The 19,620-nt window shown below is 35.9% G+C and overlaps 1 protein-coding gene across 1 annotated transcript; it reads left to right on the forward strand.

Moving 5' to 3' along the window:
* Window positions 1-11,290: 11,290 nt before the first annotated feature.
* On the forward strand, window positions 11,291-19,453 carry LOC131317322 (uncharacterized protein At4g18490). Its single transcript, XM_058346879.1, has 19 exons — window positions 11,291-11,345; window positions 11,427-11,563; window positions 11,615-11,637; window positions 12,347-12,455; window positions 12,672-12,810; window positions 13,170-13,296; window positions 13,782-13,967; window positions 14,122-14,973; window positions 15,302-15,490; window positions 15,572-15,709; window positions 15,900-16,034; window positions 16,547-16,741; window positions 16,832-17,009; window positions 17,148-17,215; window positions 17,307-17,343; window positions 17,518-17,694; window positions 18,746-18,856; window positions 18,952-19,041; window positions 19,190-19,453. The coding sequence occupies exons 1-18, from the start codon at window positions 11,291-11,293 to the stop codon at window positions 18,994-18,996; spliced, it is 2,901 nt and encodes a 966-aa protein (XP_058202862.1). The 3' UTR covers window positions 18,997-19,041; window positions 19,190-19,453.
* Window positions 19,454-19,620: the final 167 nt, after the last annotated feature.

The raw sequence follows: 19,620 nt of genomic DNA on the forward strand, positions 1-19,620 counted from the left end.
TGGTGGGAATGGAGCTTGCTGGTGGTGGTGATGGTGATGGTGGGAAGGTCATTAAGGTTTGTAGTGTTTGAGTTTATAGTGGTTGTATGCAATAATTTTAGGGGTATAATGATCAATTAAGATGAGGGTATTTTTGTCCGAAAAATTTTGAGTTTTAAAAGAATCTATCTATCTATATATAATAAGATAGGACTGGGTTTGAATCCAAAAGACAATCAACGCTCAGATTTGTCCCCTCTATAAACCTAGACCGTTGGTTGTTCAAGGGTTATCATCATCACATTTTGGTAATCGACTAATCAAAAAAAAAAAAAAAGGATCCCTGAGATTGATTCCCTATGATTCAAGGATTTACCAAATATTGACATTTAAACTTCTATTGATTATCACATAAATTGGAAAATATATAGCAAGTATGTTTGGAAAGAATGAACCCCCAATCACGTAAATGAATTGCAAGGAGGAAAAAATCAAGGTTGTTAAGCGGCAATCACAATCATAATCACGACTGCCAGTTACTAAAATTTTTTAATTTCCTTTTCAGTTTAGAAATCACAATCACGGCTGTGATTTTGTGGGGTTTATTATAAAATTTTACAATCACAATCACGGCTGTGAATTTCCCCTCTCTCTCTCTCTCTTTCTCTCTCTCTCTCTCTCTCTCTCTCATACACAGAGACACAGAGATATCTACACCATTTCCACTGCTGTTAAGCGGTAAGCAAAAAAGGTCCCCGTAAAGGTAAAGGAAAGACAATATAATGTGTTCTTTTTTAATTGGCACGATACAATGTGTTAATATTAGTTTTCAATTCCAACTTCTAATTTAATGATGATTTTTTATTCCAACTTCTGATGTTGAACCATAAGGACCATTTGCAGACATCACCGAGACACCGATAGTGAGGTAATCTTCTGTTCTTCTGCTTCAACAGTTTTTTCAGTTCTAATGTACGGAGCTAAATCCCATTCTCTACAGTTTAAAAAAACAAAGACGTTACGAGAACGGAATTATAGCCCTTTGCTATTCTATGAAGATTAAGGCTCTGTACGTGAACAGAATACCATTGTTCAGGTTTTGATGTCATATATGCCTGAGTTTGCGTCAAACGTATTGAAAAAAGAGGGAAAGTGATGAGTGGTCTTATTAATATTTTTGTGGTTTGGAGTTTTGTATGTGATTATTATAGATTTTCATGTTTAATCAAATTTTTTAACAATACGTTTGCTAACAATACAGATTTTTTTTATGTTCATAGATATAGATCGATACGGATTTTTTTATGTTCATAGATATTGAACGACTTAAGAATATTGGTAGATTGTGCTTCTCATTTTGCTAACACCATAGCTTTTTTTAATGTTTATGGACATAGATTCAAAAGTTCAGATTTAACCTATCCATTCCTTATTTTCAGAATCCTAAATTCCTAAGATTTGTATTACTGTACAAGAGAACAAGAAGATTGGCCATATTTACACCCTAAAATTAAGAAGATAGGACTGGTTTTGAAGCCGGCTTTGAATGTCTAGAAAGTCTAAAATCAAAATGACAGAGAAGAGAACGATGAGAGACATGTTTACAAAAAATTGTAAGCAATTGGGGTGTTTACTTGAGGCTAAGGGCATTTTTTAAATGTCTTTTAATATTTACCGACATAGAAAAACAAAGAGTTCAAAGCTAATTAACGCCCTATTCTTTTTTTTTGAACGGCAACACCCTATTCTTTTTTTCCTTGATAGTTGTCAAAACAATATTTTTTTGCAAGATTAACACATGGAGTAATTGTAAACCTTTTTTTCTCATTTTTTTAAACTTCGTTTCGTTAGAACATGTGTTGTTATTGACACTCTTTTAAACGATACCATATATGCATCGATAAAAATATTATGATGTTAACCAAACACACCGCAAACTAGAGTTTTGTGTTCCTTTTTTGTTTTGTTTTTTGTCACTCATTTAATATTATGGGAGTCTATATATATATATATATATATATATATATATTTAATTGAAAAGCAATCAATTATGAATAGTTAACTCCGTTGGTGAATAGTACCATGAACATAGGGTGAATAGTACCATAAACAGTAATGAATAGTAATTCGGATGAATAGTGCAATTATATGATATCTCTATAGTTGAGTATAGAATAACTTAATATGAACAAAAGTAAGAACAAAAGTAATTACTGGAACTGTAATTCAATTGCTGAATTAAAACAGTACATGAATGGTTTACCGGTTTACAAAGGAAGCTGGAGTAGATTTAAATATTATCAGATTTCATGAAATAAACACAATGAATAATCTGATAATACAATTAGAATTAATCTTCTAATTGCACTATTTATCAGTAATTAATCCTTCAACAATTTCCTACTTGGCTTGGATACCAAATGGGGGCGGAAGCACAGACACAGTAGGGGAACATGGGTATTATTAGAGTAGGGGAGAGATACAGAGTGGGAGGTGATCCAAAAGGAGGAGGTGACTGAGATATTTATAGAAAAGTGATTGAAGAAATCAATCAGTTACTCAACAATAGTAAAAGCAAAAGTTGAAAGTTGAATAATACGTTTAATTGAAAAGCAATCAATTATGAATAGTTAACTCCGTGGGTGAATAGTACCATGAACATAGGGTGAATAGTACCATGAACAGTAATGAATAGTAATTCGGATGAATAGTGCAATTATATGATATCTCTATAAGAACAAAAGTACATGAATGGTTTACCGATTTACAAAGGAAGCTGGAGTAGATTGATACTCAGCGATTAACTGGGATAGAAGAGTATATTCAGAACTCTAATAACTTTGTAGAAGAGTATCTAAAATATCTCTGAGTTAACTCTTGAGAGCAAGTATGCAATTAACTCTGTAATTGCTCTTATTGCCTCTCAAGAGTTAACTCAGAGATATTTTAGATACTCTTCTACAAAGTTATTAGAGTTCTGAATATACTCTTCTATCCCAGTTAATCGCTAAGTATCAATCTACTCCAGCTTCCTTTGTAAACCAGTAAACCATTCATGTACTTTTGTTCTTACTTTTGCTTTTACTATTGTTGATTAACTGATTGATTTCTTCAGTCACTTTTCTATAAATATCTCAGTCACCTCCTCCTTTTGGATCACCTCCCACTCTGTATCTCTCCCCTACTCTGATAATACCCATGTTCCCCTACATGTGTCTGTGCTTCTGCCCCCATTTGGTATCAGAGCCAAGTAGGAAATTGTTGAAGGATTAAACACTGAGTAAACTGTAAGTTGATTTGTTCCTCCCGATCTTTCATTTAGTTATTTATTCCTGCTGAATTTTCAATTAGTAGATTAATTCTAGTTATCTTCGGTCGAGCACCTTGTACTGACCGCCCACTTTGAACCACCCTGTAGTAATCCGTAAAAGTCCCCGTGAGTAAGTCCCAAGTGGGCAGTTAGGGGATGGGAAAAAACTTAGGGTATGCGTTCAGTAGGCTATGGGTATGTGTTTAGTAGGGTATGTCTTTATCAGGATAATTTAGGATTAAAATACTAAAAGAGAAGACTTTATGAGTAAATTACTAAAAGAAGAATCCCTAAGGAATAAACACAATGAATAGATTATTTAAGTGTAGTTTTTCAGCCAGTTCTTCAATGGCTAATTTATCTGAGTTGTCGGACATAGTCAACCAAGAGGAATATGAATATCAGGATCTAGATACAGGATTAACTAATTGAAATATTCCCAAAATTCCAGTAAAAGAAGCTTACGAATTTAGCTCACAAGATAGTAAACCTAGTTACTCTACACAGTCAATTCTACTTGTTTTACATAAAGATTTTGAAATTAATTTTGATAAATTATACAAAGAATTTAAGTCAAAGAAGAATAAACAAAAAAGAAAAGACTATGCTAATAAATACTCACAACCTAGACAAGCAAAAATAATTATTCAATGGGAAGATTTCATGACAGATACAAGGACTGAAATCTACTTTTTTAATTACTTAGAAAATTTTTATAAAAAAGTCAACACCATTACAAAAACAAGATGGAGAAAATCAGATAACACCATTACAAACTCTAGTCATCCTCCCTTAGAACCCATTATTATTGATTACAAAAATACATCTATTACTGCATCTCCATTCAAATTGCCCAGTGAAAGAATAGAATGCAAACAAATTGTTGAATAAATTAATTACACCAATCAATGTCTAAAAATCATAGGTAACCAATTAGATAAAATGGAAACCAAAATTGATGAAAGATCTTTTTGCAGTTTCCCATCCTCTAGTAAACAAATCGAAGCACCCTTTATACGTCTTCCAGAAAAGAGAGAAAAAATTAACATCAACCAGAATCAAAATATTCAAATGATTGATGACATACTAACAAAATTAATCATTAAATCTGAACAAGAGTCACCCCAAGTTTCTACGATCACAAAAAATTGTGACACAAGTACTTCTAGTCAAAAAGAACAAACTTCTTCTGATGAAGAAATCACACAACTCCAAAACCAATTCTCCAGTCAATGAATTAACCGTCTTATCAATCCCTCAACCAACCCTACCACTCTTACCAAAAATTGGTATTCTAGACCAACCCCTCCTGATTTACAATATGAAGAAAATAATCTATCCAATCAATTTTCTGTTTCTTCTAATAAATTATATGAACGGAATATTGATGGCTTAAGTGAACACCAAATATTAAAAAAATTAAATCACATGTCAATGGTTGCTAACAGCTACTTAGGAAATACAGATCTTAATCAACTACAAATCGTTGATCTACTAACTTCTGGTTTCACTAGCATGTTAAAAGCATGGTGGGATAAATATCTCACCCATGAGTCACGAGAAGAGGTTAAACATGCTGTCCAATTAGATGAAAATGGTCTCCCAATTTTTGACAATGAAATTGGAATGGGAACACCAGATGGAGTCAATACTTTAATTTATACCATCATTAAACATTTTATTGGACAACCCAGTAACATTACTTCTAGGATACATGATCAACTAAGCAATTTGCATTGTCCAACATTAAGTGATTTTAGGTGGTACAAAGATGTTTTTACATCTAGAGTCATGCTCAGAGATGATTGTACAAAATCATTTTGGAAAGAAAAGTTTATTAATGGACTTCCTAATTTATTTGCTCACAAAATTAGAAATGTTCTTAGTCAACCAATAGGAGTCATTGAATATGATAAATTAACATATGGTGACATTATTAGTACCATTCAAAAAGAAGGTTTAAGAATGTGCATTGACATGAAAATTAGTAAACAAGCCCAAAAAGATAAAAATAAAGCTAAGTATGAGTTAGAAAACTTTTGTGAACAGTATGGTCTACCACCCGTAGCACCATCACGAAGGAAATCCAAACACCATACTAAACCAACCTACAATAGTAAGAATTACCGATACTCAAAAAATAGTAAACCCAAATCATCCAAAGAAAAATATTACGAAAAACCCAAAAATCAAAAGAATAAAAAGAAGCACGATGACAAGAGTAACATTACGTGTTATAACTGTGCTAAAAATGACATTACAAAACTGAATGTAAAGTCCAAGCCAAAATCAGTCAACTAAATATATCTGATACTGATAAACAGCATATCTTGGAGATTTTCAGAAATCTAAACAATTCTGATGATGAAGAAGATATTAGTACATCCTCTGATTACCATTCTCTTAGTGATAGTCTAAGTCAAGATCAAATTAAAATTGGTTGTACTGATAGTTGTTGTAAACAATTAAATGTACTTACTAGAGATTAGAACCTGGCATTTCATTGCCCTATGTTTATTGAAAACATTGTTGACACATATGGCTAACTTTCTAGTGACTCGGTCAGTTTGGTCTGGGTCGGTAAAAATGAGTTGCTTAAGAAAACCATGGTCTAATAGGGTCATTGGGCTGATTTGAATGTCTTGGCCTTTGTATGGAAGGACAAGGTCTTGGAAGTGTTGCATATGGATGCAGGCTTGGGGAATGCTGAATATTAACTGGCAAGGACAATCATACCTTTCTAAAGGTATTTCTAAACATAATGGATTAGTTTTTGGGCAGGTGACTCGGTCTTGGTTTTCATTATAGTGAGTTTCCCAAGTGATTGATAATCCTGGGGTTGGTTGACTGGCTAATTTAGTAAGGGTTTCAAATAGGAATTCTTGAAAATGGTGACCAGATTGCCTGGCCAAATGTTGAATGTGGCTGACTACATCTAATGGTAGTGACTTGGGGAGTAAGGATAGGGATTGTGGTAAAGCTAGGATTTTGAAAGCTTTTTCTTGAAAAGTTTCAAATACACTTACGCTTTCACCATCATCCAATGGGGATGACTGCACATGTACACCTTTACTACTATCCAGTGGGGATGATAGTTTTTTCACTTCTTTTACCAGTGGGGTAAAAGAGGTCTTCTTGGCTTCAATTAACTGATTCTTCAATGCAGTGAGTTCTGCTTTGAGCTGATTATTTTCAGTTGACTGTTGGTAATACCTGCAGTTTAAATCAAAATATTTGCAAGCCATTGAATCACAATGCTTGCAGGAAGGGAGGTTAGTAGATGAACTAGTGCTGACTAAAGATGGGTTAATTGAAATTCCACCAAGAGAACTAGGGAAAACAATTCTACTAGTTTGCTGATTAAAATAAATACTTAAACAATTTAAGCTGTCTAATAATCTACGGTGATCCCCTCTCGTATTCCAGAGATTATCCAGAAGACATTGTTGGGTTTCATCCATGCTTTCTAAGTAATTTAGCTTCCTAAATTTTGTGCTGGCTCCTTCAGGGAATACTGGCAGAAGGATTTTCCCAAAGGGAATTGTTTTCTGTTGACTTTGAGCCATCTGTAAAAGAATCAAATGAATCATCAGGAGGATAAATAGAGCAATTTTGTAATTGTCTTAATTCATTTTTGTCTGGTGTTGATAAAAATTCAAAAGTGACTTGTTGATTACGAGACATGATGGTGTTACTAGTGACTGTGAATGGATAGAGTAAATAAATGAAGGGCATTCCTAAAATTACTTTGTTAGTTAAATTTTTGACTAAAACAAAAGAGGTTTTAAAATCAATTTTATTTTGGCAAATATTGACTTCGGGCAATTTGTATTTAATTATCATTTTACTTCCATTTGCAGAACTTAATCGTTCAGTTGTTTCTTGATAATATTTAACAGGTATCAAACTTTTTTGAATACAATTTAAATCTGCTCCTGTATCGATGAGAGTAGTAACCTGTATTTTATAATCGCCTATCATTAATTTAATACGGGCATGCCATTTCTGTATGTTTATTTGATTGATAATATTCAATCTGTGACTATTTTGGTTAATGTTTGGGTGGTCAATATCTTGATCACTGTTTGGGTGGTGGTTAATATCTTCGTGGCTGGGATTTTGGTTTTGAGTATCATCTTCTAATGTTTCTTCAGAAGATGAACTGTCTTTCTTTTTTCTGTGGAATTTGTTAGTCAATGCTAATTTGGGAAGTTGGTTTTTAATTTTTGTAATTTCTATTTTAATAAGATTTATTTCATACTGTAAATCATGTAAAGTGACTTCTTTATTGATTTTATTAAAACGTTCTATAGTAGTATTGAGGCTTACTGTTGGTTTATTGTATTGGGGTTGTTTCCCTTGTTGTAACAAGAGTTGTTTTAGTTTTTTAATATATTGTTGTTTTAATTCTGGATCATCTATTCTGCTAATTAGATCAATTAATAATTCTTCTTCTGGCAATTCTATATATATATATATATATATATATATATATATATATATATATCTTTAAAACGTTTTCTGTTGTTATTCCCATGATAACTTTTGACTATTACTCTCTTTCAAATTTCAGATAACTTTTTGGGATTTTAATTAATCATGGACAATCTAAGCGTCTATGACCATGTAAGTTGAACCGTTTCATTTTATACCTTGGTTGTAATAATCAAATTAATTGTTTTCTATGCATTCGGTGAATTCTTCATTTTCTTATGCAGCTCGACGGTAACTTGCAGAAAATATAAGAACTATTTACTCAATTGCATTACTTAATCTGACTTTATATATTTTTTTCATATTTGCTTTGTTTTATTTTTTCAGTATAAAGGTTACGTGTCTTCGAGAAAAAAATGTAATTGTGGTGATTCATGATGAGCAAGAAGTTAATCGTATTTTTATGCATGAGGTATGCCTACCAATGCCATTATTTATTTTACTCCCTCTGTACTGTAAGGGGTCAATGAATTGATAAAAGGGATATGGTGCCATACAATGCATACCTTTCGAGAAAATATAATTCTCATATCAATGTGGAAGTTTGTCTTGGAATAAAATTTGTTAAGTATATCTACAAGTACATCTACAAAGGTCATGATCGAACCATGATGGTGTTGAGAGACGAATAAACAAGATCTAGAATTAAGGTAACTATTATTAGTCATCATTTTATTTTTACAAGAAGGAATTCTTGCTCATTAATTATTTTTTTAGGCTGTTATTTATGTTCCTAATTGTGCTTTTTGGATGAGTAGATATGCGTTGGTACAAAAACTCTTAGGAGGCAGATGGAGAGACAAATTTCAAGACAATAAGATTTATGTTGAACACATTTTTTCCCCCTACGTAATGTATCAGATTTGACTCTATATAGATTTTTAGATTTTTTATGCATGTTAAAATTAGATTCTATGAATGCAACATGGCATTGGTTTTGAGTTTTGTGGTTTGGATTAATATAGTTTAGTGTATATCTTATCAATGCAATTAACTCGGTATATGTGATTGGGATTATCATTGGTAGTGATGTACACACGGATAAGGGCTTAACGAATAAAACTTTTTTTGTTGCGGAGTGCTACAGGCATAGGTAATTAGCATATCAAAATTTTGCAACAACAAAAATATACCATATTTTACTTTGTTCCTACCCATTTTTTTCAACATGCTCCCTTTGCTTATTGCTCGACCCGTAGCTATAGTTGTCTTCACAATGTGTTGCGCCGTGCCTTCAGGCACAGGTTTTCGCTAGTCTATCAATATAGTATAGAAATGTGTTTGAGCCGATCAGGCCTCCAAACCTTAATCTCTAATTTTCTAGAGTTTTGATTTTTTTTAAAATTTGTTTAAATTGGGGGGGGGGGGGGGGGGGGGGGGGGGGGGGAGAGAACGTGGGGGGGGGGGGGGGAGAGGTTTTAGGAGAAAAATAATTCAATGCTCTAGTGATATTTTTATGTGTTGACGTAACTTATCTATCCATTACACGTTTATGTGGTCCTTACTACAAAGTATCAGGCCTGCACAAATTATTAATTTTTGTGTCTCGTGAATCGAACGGGCACAACGCTAAATGATAAAGAAATAGTTTAATATTTTTTCCGGTCTGTGTCAATGCAAGCTAGCATTGGTTTCATTTTATGCACCGAAAGATATGTGCGTTGGAAAATAAATTTGGGGTACCACGTAACAGTGGCCCCGTGTATTAAACGGGCACAAACGCTAGTTGTACTCTTAAAAAATTTGTGGCGGCAAGCAGGAGCGGCCAATTTTTCCACCAATCCTGCTATACACACCACAATCTGTGCACAGATTTTGTTGTGGGGCCCACTACAGGTTCCACACAAATCATCCGAGCCGTTCATTAAATGTAAAACATTTTTTCAAGGGTCTCCGTAAAAAATAAGCTCAATCCGATACCTATAGATGCTTCATCCAACCATCTAACTTTTCATTCAGATTTTCGAATAATGAAAAGTTATATGATTGGATTGAACACCTATATGTATCAGATTGAGATTTTTTTTATAGAGACACTTAAAAAAATATTTTACATTTAATGAACGGCTCGGATGATTTGTGCGGGACCCGTGATGAGCCCCACAATGAAATCTCAGATTGTATGTGTGTAGACTTTCTATTTTTCCACTCGCACGCTTCTGGGTTGCATTCTCTTCACAAATTCCCCGCCCTTTCACCCAGAGCTGCTAATGGTACAGCAAAAAGTTGTACAATAGCGTGTACAGATGGGTTTTGCGCCCATCTCGGGTCCCGCAAGCAAAGTTGGATGATTGTAAACGCTTTTACCGATATCGGATTGAGATGATTTTTTACAGAGACCGTAAACAATATGTTTTGAACAAAATGAGCGGCTTTACCGATATCGGATTGAGATGATTTTTTACAGAGACCGTAAACAATATGTTCTGAACAAAATGAGCGGCTCCGATCATCTTTGCAAGACCCGAGACGGGCGCAAAACCCATCTGTACACGCTGCTGTACAGCTTTTTGCTGTACGGCAATCTTTACTGTTTCACCTTCCAACAGCTATAAATACAGACCTCATCCAAAACCCATTTTCAAACACCGCCATTTCTGAGCGAGACTCCAACAGAGTTGCTCTACATCCTCGTCAGCGAGCGATCATCGATCTCTCACCTCGCAACATCGCATCCAGGCATCTCTCTCTCACTCTCTCTCTCTCTCTCAGTGTGTGTGTGTGTGTAGGCTGTTTGTAAATGTATCTGTATGTTTGTGTATATCCCCTACGTATCTCCACATCGACCGAAAAATATCTGTAGTTAACAGATTTTCGGAAGCCTAGGGTTTTGAATTTCTTATGCTTCGTCTTCTGACCGAGAATTGATAGTAATGTAGCTCATGCACGTTCTAGGTTCACCTTCTATAAATGCACGCAATTTCTAATTGATGTTGTTATGACGTTTGGAGTACAAGTAATCACTGATTCGACCTGTTGCTGATTTTTTTCAACTGAAGATCTCTCTCTCTCTCTCTCTCTCTCTCTCTCTCTCTGTGTGTGTGTGAGTGATGAATTTTCTTCATTCCATCTAGTTTCGGTGTAATTAATTCGTAGACTTTTGTCTGTGTACCTGATACGTGTGAATGGAATTTCTTTCTGATCTTTCTTTTTGTAGCTATGAAATGTGCTTGGTTGCACCAAACAGGGTAATGGTTTTCGAACAAGTGACCTAGAGTTGATTCATAAAATTCAGTTAGAGATTCTAACGACGAGATATCTAATTCTTTTCACAGACTGTAAGCCTTCGATTTGGTAACTACACTAGATACTTTGAGCAAAGGTTGAATTTGATCCTCTCTCTCTCCCCCTCTCTGTGTGTGTGTGTGTGTTTGTGTTAAATTGTTGAATTTGATCTACTTTAAGTGGAATTTAGCTCATTCGCATTTCTATGTTTACCTGCTGTATCAGCACACAATTTTTATATGTCATTTCTAACGTGTTCTGTTTGAGGCATTTAGCCATTAAATGTGCTTTGGTTGCAAGTGTAACCGTTGCAGAACAAGTGATCTAGAGTTCTTCCGTAAATTTCAGTAAGTTTTGGACATTGTGATGTCTATTGAATTCATTGAGTGTAAGCCTTGGATTTTGATATTTTGATCAGTTGTTGATTTTCGTGTTCCATCCCCTCTAATTGTTCATGTTACTCCTTATATTAGTTCTGGTGAAATCAATTTGATCTGTATAATAATCCAATATCCTGTTGGTTTTATTGAGGATGCCGTGGATATGTCAAGTTGGGTGGCTATTTTTGTAATATTGCTGAATATTCATCACTTTGTTTCATTATAGATTCTGTCGTATTTTGCAGTCAGGTCCAGTCTGTCTTAATTTGGATTCATGTGAATTATTCATCCAGAAGTCTTTGCATTGACCATTTATTAGTCTTCGTTTAGCAGTAATAGAAATAATTTCTTTGCATGGAAGCTGCGTGCTCGATGAAGCTAAGTAGTTCAGATAGGCTTAATTTACTTGGAGCTTTTGTTTTCCTCCCTTCCATTGAGCAGCTGAGAGACAAAACTGAATAGACATGCCACATATATGTGAAAGGAAAATGATGCAAACTGAATGGGAAAAACAGTATTGACAAATTGACTGAAAATGAGAAGTGATAAACTGGTTATTTGGCATAGAAGCTGCTTGATGAAGCTAAGTGGGTCCGATATGCTTAAATTACTTGTAGCTTTTGTTTTTCCCTTCCACCGGACCAGCTGGCAAAACAAAACTGAATACATATGTCGCATCTCTGTCGAAGGACAATTATGCAACCGCAAGTGGGAAAAACAGTCGAACAATAATAAGCTCCGAAGTTGAACCACTGATGTACCGCCAAATTCGCTGAAATGTGAAGTGATAAACTGGGCTGCCATGTAGCTTTGGCCTTTAATAGCTTGTGGCTGCTTGTTTACTTGTCCCAACTTCTGTAGTTATTGCTGATTTAGCCCCAGAACATACAAAATCTGCTTTGCAAAGCTCCTTGAAAGTTTGCATCTGCGTAATATATTATCTCCTTTGATTTTGAAGCCAATGTATCACCTGCTATAATAGGCGCTACCCCTCCCTCGACATCTTCACTTTGTTGAGTTCCCTATGGTCCCCACCGCTTGAGTTGTTAGGAAATGGGTCTGACAATGTATATCAAACTATCCAACACCCTCCTTCATGTGCAACCCCAACTTGCACGTCGACGAATCTGAAGGGCAGTTTAGAGTCAATTTTAGTCATCGTTCCCTTCAGCAAAAACATAAAAGTAGTATTTTACTGCAGCTATCAGAAACTGCTCGGTTATTCTTTCTTTTGTTATGCCTGCATGATTGTACTGTACATTCTTGGTTTTAATGTACTATAGACTTTTTCAGCACCAACCAGATGTGTCTTTCTGATTTTTGCAGAACTGAAGCACCAGATCAATCTATATGCTCTGATGACTGAATCTCAGAAACAAGCTTCTTCACCTGTCAATTCGAAAGACAAAGATTCCTTGCTAGGTATGCTTGCCAAATCCTTCTATTCCTTGACATTTTGGAAAAAAGTGAGAAGTAAGGGCATGAAGATCTCAGCCTTTCTGGGCCACTGCAAAATGTCAAGGTAGTTGCAATTTCTAGAACCATGGTACAGATAGAGCCTCAAAGGACTCTTGACAAGGAGAGTATAATATGTCGAAAAAATAGAAAACACCAAAAAAATGAGCCACGAGTGCGATACTTACCATAAATTTTATTTTCGGAAGAGTATCTTCACGGCAGCCCCTTTCTTTTGTACTGCAGTTGCACTGAACGTTTCAGTCCATGTCATTTTCCAGAAGAAGACTTTCATAGTAAGAGTTTATTCATATTACTTGTAGCAGATATGGACTTTGGGAAGGACTTTCTTAGCTCCTGGAAGACAATGTCTGTGGCAGATGGTGATGCTATGGATTTTGACTTTGGGCCTGTTGGTAAAGGCAAGAAAAAGGCTTTCAACTTCGACAAACTGTAAGAACAGCAGAACCTGGAATTTACGTTTTTAATGTGGTACAAAACATCGAATGGAAAAGTGATTTGTTATCTTATCTGCATGGTTAGAGTCGTGCGATTTATGATTCCATGTGAGTTTCAACCGACTCGAATCGAATCGTGCTGTAGAATCGGGATTCAAGTGGATTGTGTATTTTGATTTTCAAGTCACTATGGTTCCATACGATTCACTGCAATTCAGTTCTATTTTTGTATCTGTTTCTGTATATACTATGCATAAAGAAATGATGTTTTTGCCTCGCTATCAAGGAACTAATAGGGATTAATAAATTATATTGATGTACTGGGGTTTGGATTTCTATACATATATGATGTTATACTGATGGTGCAATACTGTTTATGTTTCGAGGCAGATCAAGGGTTTTTCTTGCAGCCAGCAGCTCTAATAATTACTATTTCGTGACAATGGTCCTCATGGGGCAATACTGCAATATTCTGTGCAGGGATGTGGACTTCGCTCTTGATGGTGACCTGGACAAGATATCATCATTCAAAGTAGACATATCTGACCTCGACATATCTTCCCCACCCAAAAAAGCTGGAAAATCCAAGGAAAGATCTAACGAATCTGATGGTCAGAATCATCAGATTAAACAAGACCGCTTCTCCTTCCCATTTGATTTTAACGAGTAAGTTTGTAAGATGTTCCATAGCTGATTTGGTTTTCTTCATTATGTCATCATATAGAACAGAAATTACATCTTTTTGTTGACCTCTTGACAGTCTTGGTATCTACAATGTACAATTACTGACTACACATTTTGCATTTTGTCTTGGAGTCAGGTTGGATAGTTTCAGTTTTGATTCAAGCTTAATGAAACAAGGAACACAATCTAACAATGTAAACAGAAAAGAAGTGTCAAGTAGCAGTAAGTGTCAAGGTTCTGGAACTGACCCAACTGATGGTATTAGCGAGTCAGAAGTTGGCCTAACCCCAGAGCTTCCAGTATTAGCGGGTGCAACTGCTACAAAGATTGAGTCTCCAGTTGGTGCCGGTGGTTTTGGAGATCTGGATCCCATAAAGAAGAATTCTCCCTCCAATCCTGAAAGAAATGATGATGGCCCTTTGAAATCTGCAACTCTTCCAATTAAGGCTGCATTGGTGGAAACAAGAATTTTTCAAGAGAAGACAACTACCACAGTTGCACAGGAGAAAAACCAAGAAAGTCACCAACAAGAGAAGATAACTTCTCCAGAACCACGTGCTCAGGAAACCATGCAGGATCTTACCATACAGTATGTTTCAGTGAAGGAGTCAACTCAACATAGTGCTCCAGAAATACAGGTTGAAGTTTGTTCTCAGGCCACAAAAGTGCACAGCAAAGCAGGTGGAGATCGAAATGACATTTTTGAATCAGTATGCGGCTTTGGGGTTAATGGTGAGAATCCAGCAATGGAGAACTCTCCCACACAACCTATTGCAAGATCATCGAGCAACGATGGTGAAAGGAACAAGTTTGGGAGTGATAGTAATATAGCAGTAGGCTATGCAGATGGTCCTGAGCCAGCTCAAGATGCTTCCTATTTGGACAATACTCCCTCTATAAGTATCTCTCTGGAAGCAATTCATGACACAAGTCCCAGTAGAGATGCTCAAAATGCAAATGGAAAGCTTCGATTGGGCACATTGAGCAGGTCAGACATCTACAACTTTGTATTCTCTACGATAATTATCTGGAATGAACTAAGGTGATTGGTGACGAATTATGATGGTTTTATTAAAGTTTGTGCACAGTGTACGTTAGAGTTTTTGGGGTACCGAATATTACACAGAGGCACCATTACTAACTGCAGAACCTTAAGTAATATTTGAAATATGAAACGATTTACTGCTCTAATTACCTTTTAGATGGGACTTGATGAGCCCGTGGTTTTTCCATTTTTTTTCCCCATACCATGGTTGTAAACTGTGTGGATAAACTTTGATAAAGGCCATGACCTCTAAATTGTTGATTTCATGCAGTGGAGGCTTACTTCGTAAATTGAGTCAGATGAAGGAAAAACAAACTGGTATTTCTCAGTCAAAGTATTTCAAGAAATCAGATGAAACTGAATCTCCATCACAACAGACACCATCATCTCAGGAAAAACCGACCATGTTGGGTGGCAAAAGAATTGGCTATGGGAAACAAGGTTCTATGGATGAAGGAAGGTGAGCATGTTTTTCATAGGAATTATGAAAAAACTCAAAGAAGCTATTAATTGACAAGATATTCCTCATGATTTTCAACAGAGATGGCGTTCATGCTAGACATGCACAAAGTGGGAGCAACTTGCTAGGACTTTCAAGGCCACATTCTGGAGAAATAAACATAGGTGAAGCTGTTCATCCAGGAAGCAGGAGCAATGCTAAAGGTCTCAAGAGTGTTGGGTGAGGCTTTTATCTTGTTGGATTTGCATTCTACGACACACAAGACTTTTTTCTCCTCAAATTCGCATTCTCCTCTAGTTTGTGTTCGAGGTTTTTTTCCTTTGCTCCACAATTGGATTTGGTCGTGGAAGTCCTCCACCAGTACGAGGAGTGAATTGATACTCTTTTCTTTTCCAATGTTGTGGGACAGTGAGCATTACAATGCCAGTGGTGCGCTAAATGGAACCAAGTTGTTTGTTTCTTCAAGAACATGTATTCCAGGAGCAATGAAAGTTGAAACTGTTCAGGAAAGTAGAAAGAAAAAAGAAAGTCTTACCGACCTTAGGTAAGCTTCTTTACTTGGAATGTCTAATGCACACGAGTTATTTATAAGCCTGACTGTTGAAATTCTCCTCTCCTGAAATGGGATCAGAGTATCAGACCCTAGACAGGATTAGTATTTCATTGTCGAAGATTGGATTTGGGAGATTCTCAACTTCCATTTTTTCTCTAGTTTGATTCTGGGAATCAATTGCTTCGGATATAAGAATTGGAAGTGGAACACTTCTTTTCATTCTGCAATTCTTCTGCTGTTCTGTGACAGTTTTTCCTTAGCATTTCTTGTTTTCATTTCCTAGCTAATCAGCATGTTTTCTTATCCGTCTCTGTACATCTTTTTACCTCATATTGTCATTCTGGCCTGAATACGTTAATCTATTTGTGAACGTGGCTATTTTAGTCTGAAGTTTTTTTGATCAAATGATCTGCCAAGAACTAATTACATCTACTATTAGCAATGAGGTTTTGTTACTGTTGCTTTCTAGTGAAAGGTACTACAGAAATCCTATTTCCCTGCAGCTCTTGTCTGAATCCATCGAGCTCATTGGAGCAGACAAACAAATCAACCACACAGAGCTGCGTAAATTCCAGACTGCCATCTTCAAGCATTGTACCTGCTAAGAACCCAAATGACGTGGGTGATGAAAGGAGAAAACTTTGTTCTCCGAAAGCTGGTAGAAGTATACTTGATCTCTCTAGCTTGAAAATATCTAGGTACTTGGTTGATTTATGATTCAGTTTTGATATCCTTTAATTACGGCGATATTTAAACTGACCTTCCAAAAACCTTGTGTTCTATGGTAGAACTATAGGAGCAAAACCTCATCCATCCAAATCTACATTGGAGAAAGAAATAAAACCCTTGAGAAACACAGTGAGAAATGGAGAACAAGAAGGAAGCACAGTGTCTAAGATGGCTCTTTCTGTTCGCACAGAGAAGCAAACACTACCAACCCCACATCTGAAGCGGAAAGCATTTGAGGTTCTTTTCACTTTTTCAATATCGTCTTCTATAACTTTTGGGTTCTTTCCCATGTGAAGACTCCTTTGTAGCCATATGACACCTATATATCAAATGCTACTTGTTTGGTACTGTACTAAGGAACATTGAAATTTCCAGGGACTAAATGCTGATATGCTTTCCTTAAATCCATCAAAACGTCTCTCACCCTCAGCAACTGAAACCAGGTTCTGTCCTACTGTTCACTATTTATCTGTTCAACTTAAATTTCCAGGCTATTTAATTTCTTTCCAATTGTTTTTTTCTCTGGAACCACAGAAATGGTGAACGTTCAGATATAGTCGTTGACAAAGAGGTAGCTTCCAGATGGATATTGCTCTTCTTTTTTTTCTTCTTTTTTTTTTATGTTACTTTTCGATGCTTTAGATAAGATGGCTAATTGCGGATTTATTGAACATCGAAAGGACTGAAGTAGGATATTCAGTGAAGCTTTTAGCTGACGTTACTTTTTTTCCTTCTTTTTGTCTAGGTTTGTGGAAATAAGAACCCGACTGATGGTAGACCCTATAATGATTTGAATGATCCTCAAACCTCTACACCCGACACTCCTGAGGAGGTGAACATGGCAGAACTTGAAATTCCTTTGGTACTGGAAAATGATGTCAATGTTGAAAAGGCTGATGCATATACAAAGGAGCTTGAAGATGTAAGTATGGACTTCATTTTCTGTTTAGTGATTTAGAAAGGCATCTTTGGCAATGTAAACTCAGTGGCAGCGCCAGAAACTTATACGAGGGTATTCATAAAAGTACTTATGTACACTCAACTAATTCTATCAACAGATAATCCAAAAACAAAATTTTATCCATTAAACTAAAGCCAAAAAACAAGAAAATTGCAAAAGACAAAACCCCCCATGTTTTTACCCTCCCCCCGTTGTTGCCATTTTTCGTAATTTTCCTGTGTGACCATGGAAGTAATTAGGCTATTGGGTGTTCAAATTGGGTTGATATGTGGCAGATTTTGGGCTGCTGGGCGTTCACAGCTTTTTGGCAGGGTATTCAAACAAAGTCTAACATGAAATACAACTATTAATTTGGGCGTGTGGGGAAACTTAGGGTGTTCACATGCATACCCTTAGAATGTTGTGTTGCCGCTTAAAATCATATTGTATAAAATGACTTTAAATTGTTCTTTATATGGAAAAAACTGAAACAAGCCACAAGATTCAAAATGTGCGAGACTCAATCCCGTAGGAAAACCAAATTTTGAGTCATATTTTCCTCCTATGAATATAGGATAAGATAGAAATATATCGATTCTATTTCTTTTATTATAGGAGTAAAATAAAATATATATGCATTACACATAGGCATTGTCAAGGACCTGAAGCTGTAATCCAGAGACGATCATATACAAACTGTAAACTTTATGGCATTGCTGTGATTGTTCCTTTACATAGTAGCAGAGCAATGCTGATGGACGTATATAGTTTCATATAGCTTTGCTTGTAGTTTCCAGTCAGTTGAGTTCTAATGGAAAGCAACACATTTTGGTCGTCATCTTTACTCATTATTCATCAACGTTTCCCAATATGCATTCCCTATTGTCTCTTGTGATTCTACTTTAGAGGAGTTCGGTTATCAGGTTTCCTGTGCCAATTTCATCTTGTTACTATATTCAATCTATACAGCAAGGTGGACTTACCCCTATTTTTCTTCTTGTCATTTGTTCATTCAATCCGTCTCTGTCTGCAGATTTGTAACATGCTGAAAAAGAAGCATGAGGAGGCAAAAGAAATATTAGTTCGCGCTATCGTCAACAACAATAAGTTGTTGATGCTCAACCATCCCATTTATGATGAGAAAATATCCTTCCAAATTGTCTTCAGAGTTACATTGTGCTTTCTTCGGCAATTGTGACATAATACTACAGTTATATGTTTTCCTTCACTTACAAAAACATCAGGAAAGTGCAGAAATTTGCTGCCGAGCTGATGTGCAAATAGCTCCACACAGTTTTTGTTAAAGTAGCAACTTCTTGTCGTATGAAGGTACTCTCTCTCTCTCTCTCTCTCTCTTGCACTGGCGCTAACCCATGTGCATTTGTGTAGACAAGAGAGCATCTCAGAGCCATTGTACAAGATTTTTTTTAAGTGCCTGATTTTGTATTCACGACATGCATTTGGTTTCATTTGACAGATTGTCATCCGCAAGTAGTTCCGGAGATAGGTATTGACATATTCTGGACACCAAATCTGCTTTTACTCCAATCACTTTGTTGGCGTTTTAGCTATAGTATACAAGTAGTCAATGTGAAAATGTGAAATCTTGAGCAATAGTTTCTCTGTAACGATTGAAATTCTGGTCTCTCTTCCCCTCTAGTGCTTGCCATATAAATCCAATTGTGTATTGTTGTTCTTTGGAGCAATAACACCGAATTAGCTGCTTGTGCGATTTTGAACACAGCACTGTGATTTCTACAACAATCACCCATTTGGCTTAAGTAAGCACTCGCAGTTCGAAAAAGTTTGGTCTCTTCAAAACCATTTTGGATATGAGTTTTAACTGCCTTGATTAGCTTATACTCAGAATAAGTATGAATTGTCAACTGGGTTCTTCCCTTAAAATAG

Source organism: Rhododendron vialii, chromosome 2a (genome assembly GCF_030253575.1).
Source record: "Rhododendron vialii isolate Sample 1 chromosome 2a, ASM3025357v1".
NCBI classification, from domain to species: domain Eukaryota; kingdom Viridiplantae; phylum Streptophyta; class Magnoliopsida; order Ericales; family Ericaceae; genus Rhododendron; species Rhododendron vialii.

Coding starts and splice junctions, on each gene's coding strand:
- LOC131317322 (XM_058346879.1), top strand. CDS start 11,291: ATGTGCTTTGGTTGCAAGTGTAACCGTTGCAGAACAAGTGATCTAGAG. Junction 11,564..11,614: donor CCGTGGATATGTCAAGTTGG/GTGGCTATTTTT, acceptor GTTTCATTATAG/ATTCTGTCGTATTTTGCAGT. Junction 17,344..17,517: donor ATATAGTCGTTGACAAAGAG/GTAGCTTCCAGA, acceptor CTTTTTGTCTAG/GTTTGTGGAAATAAGAACCC.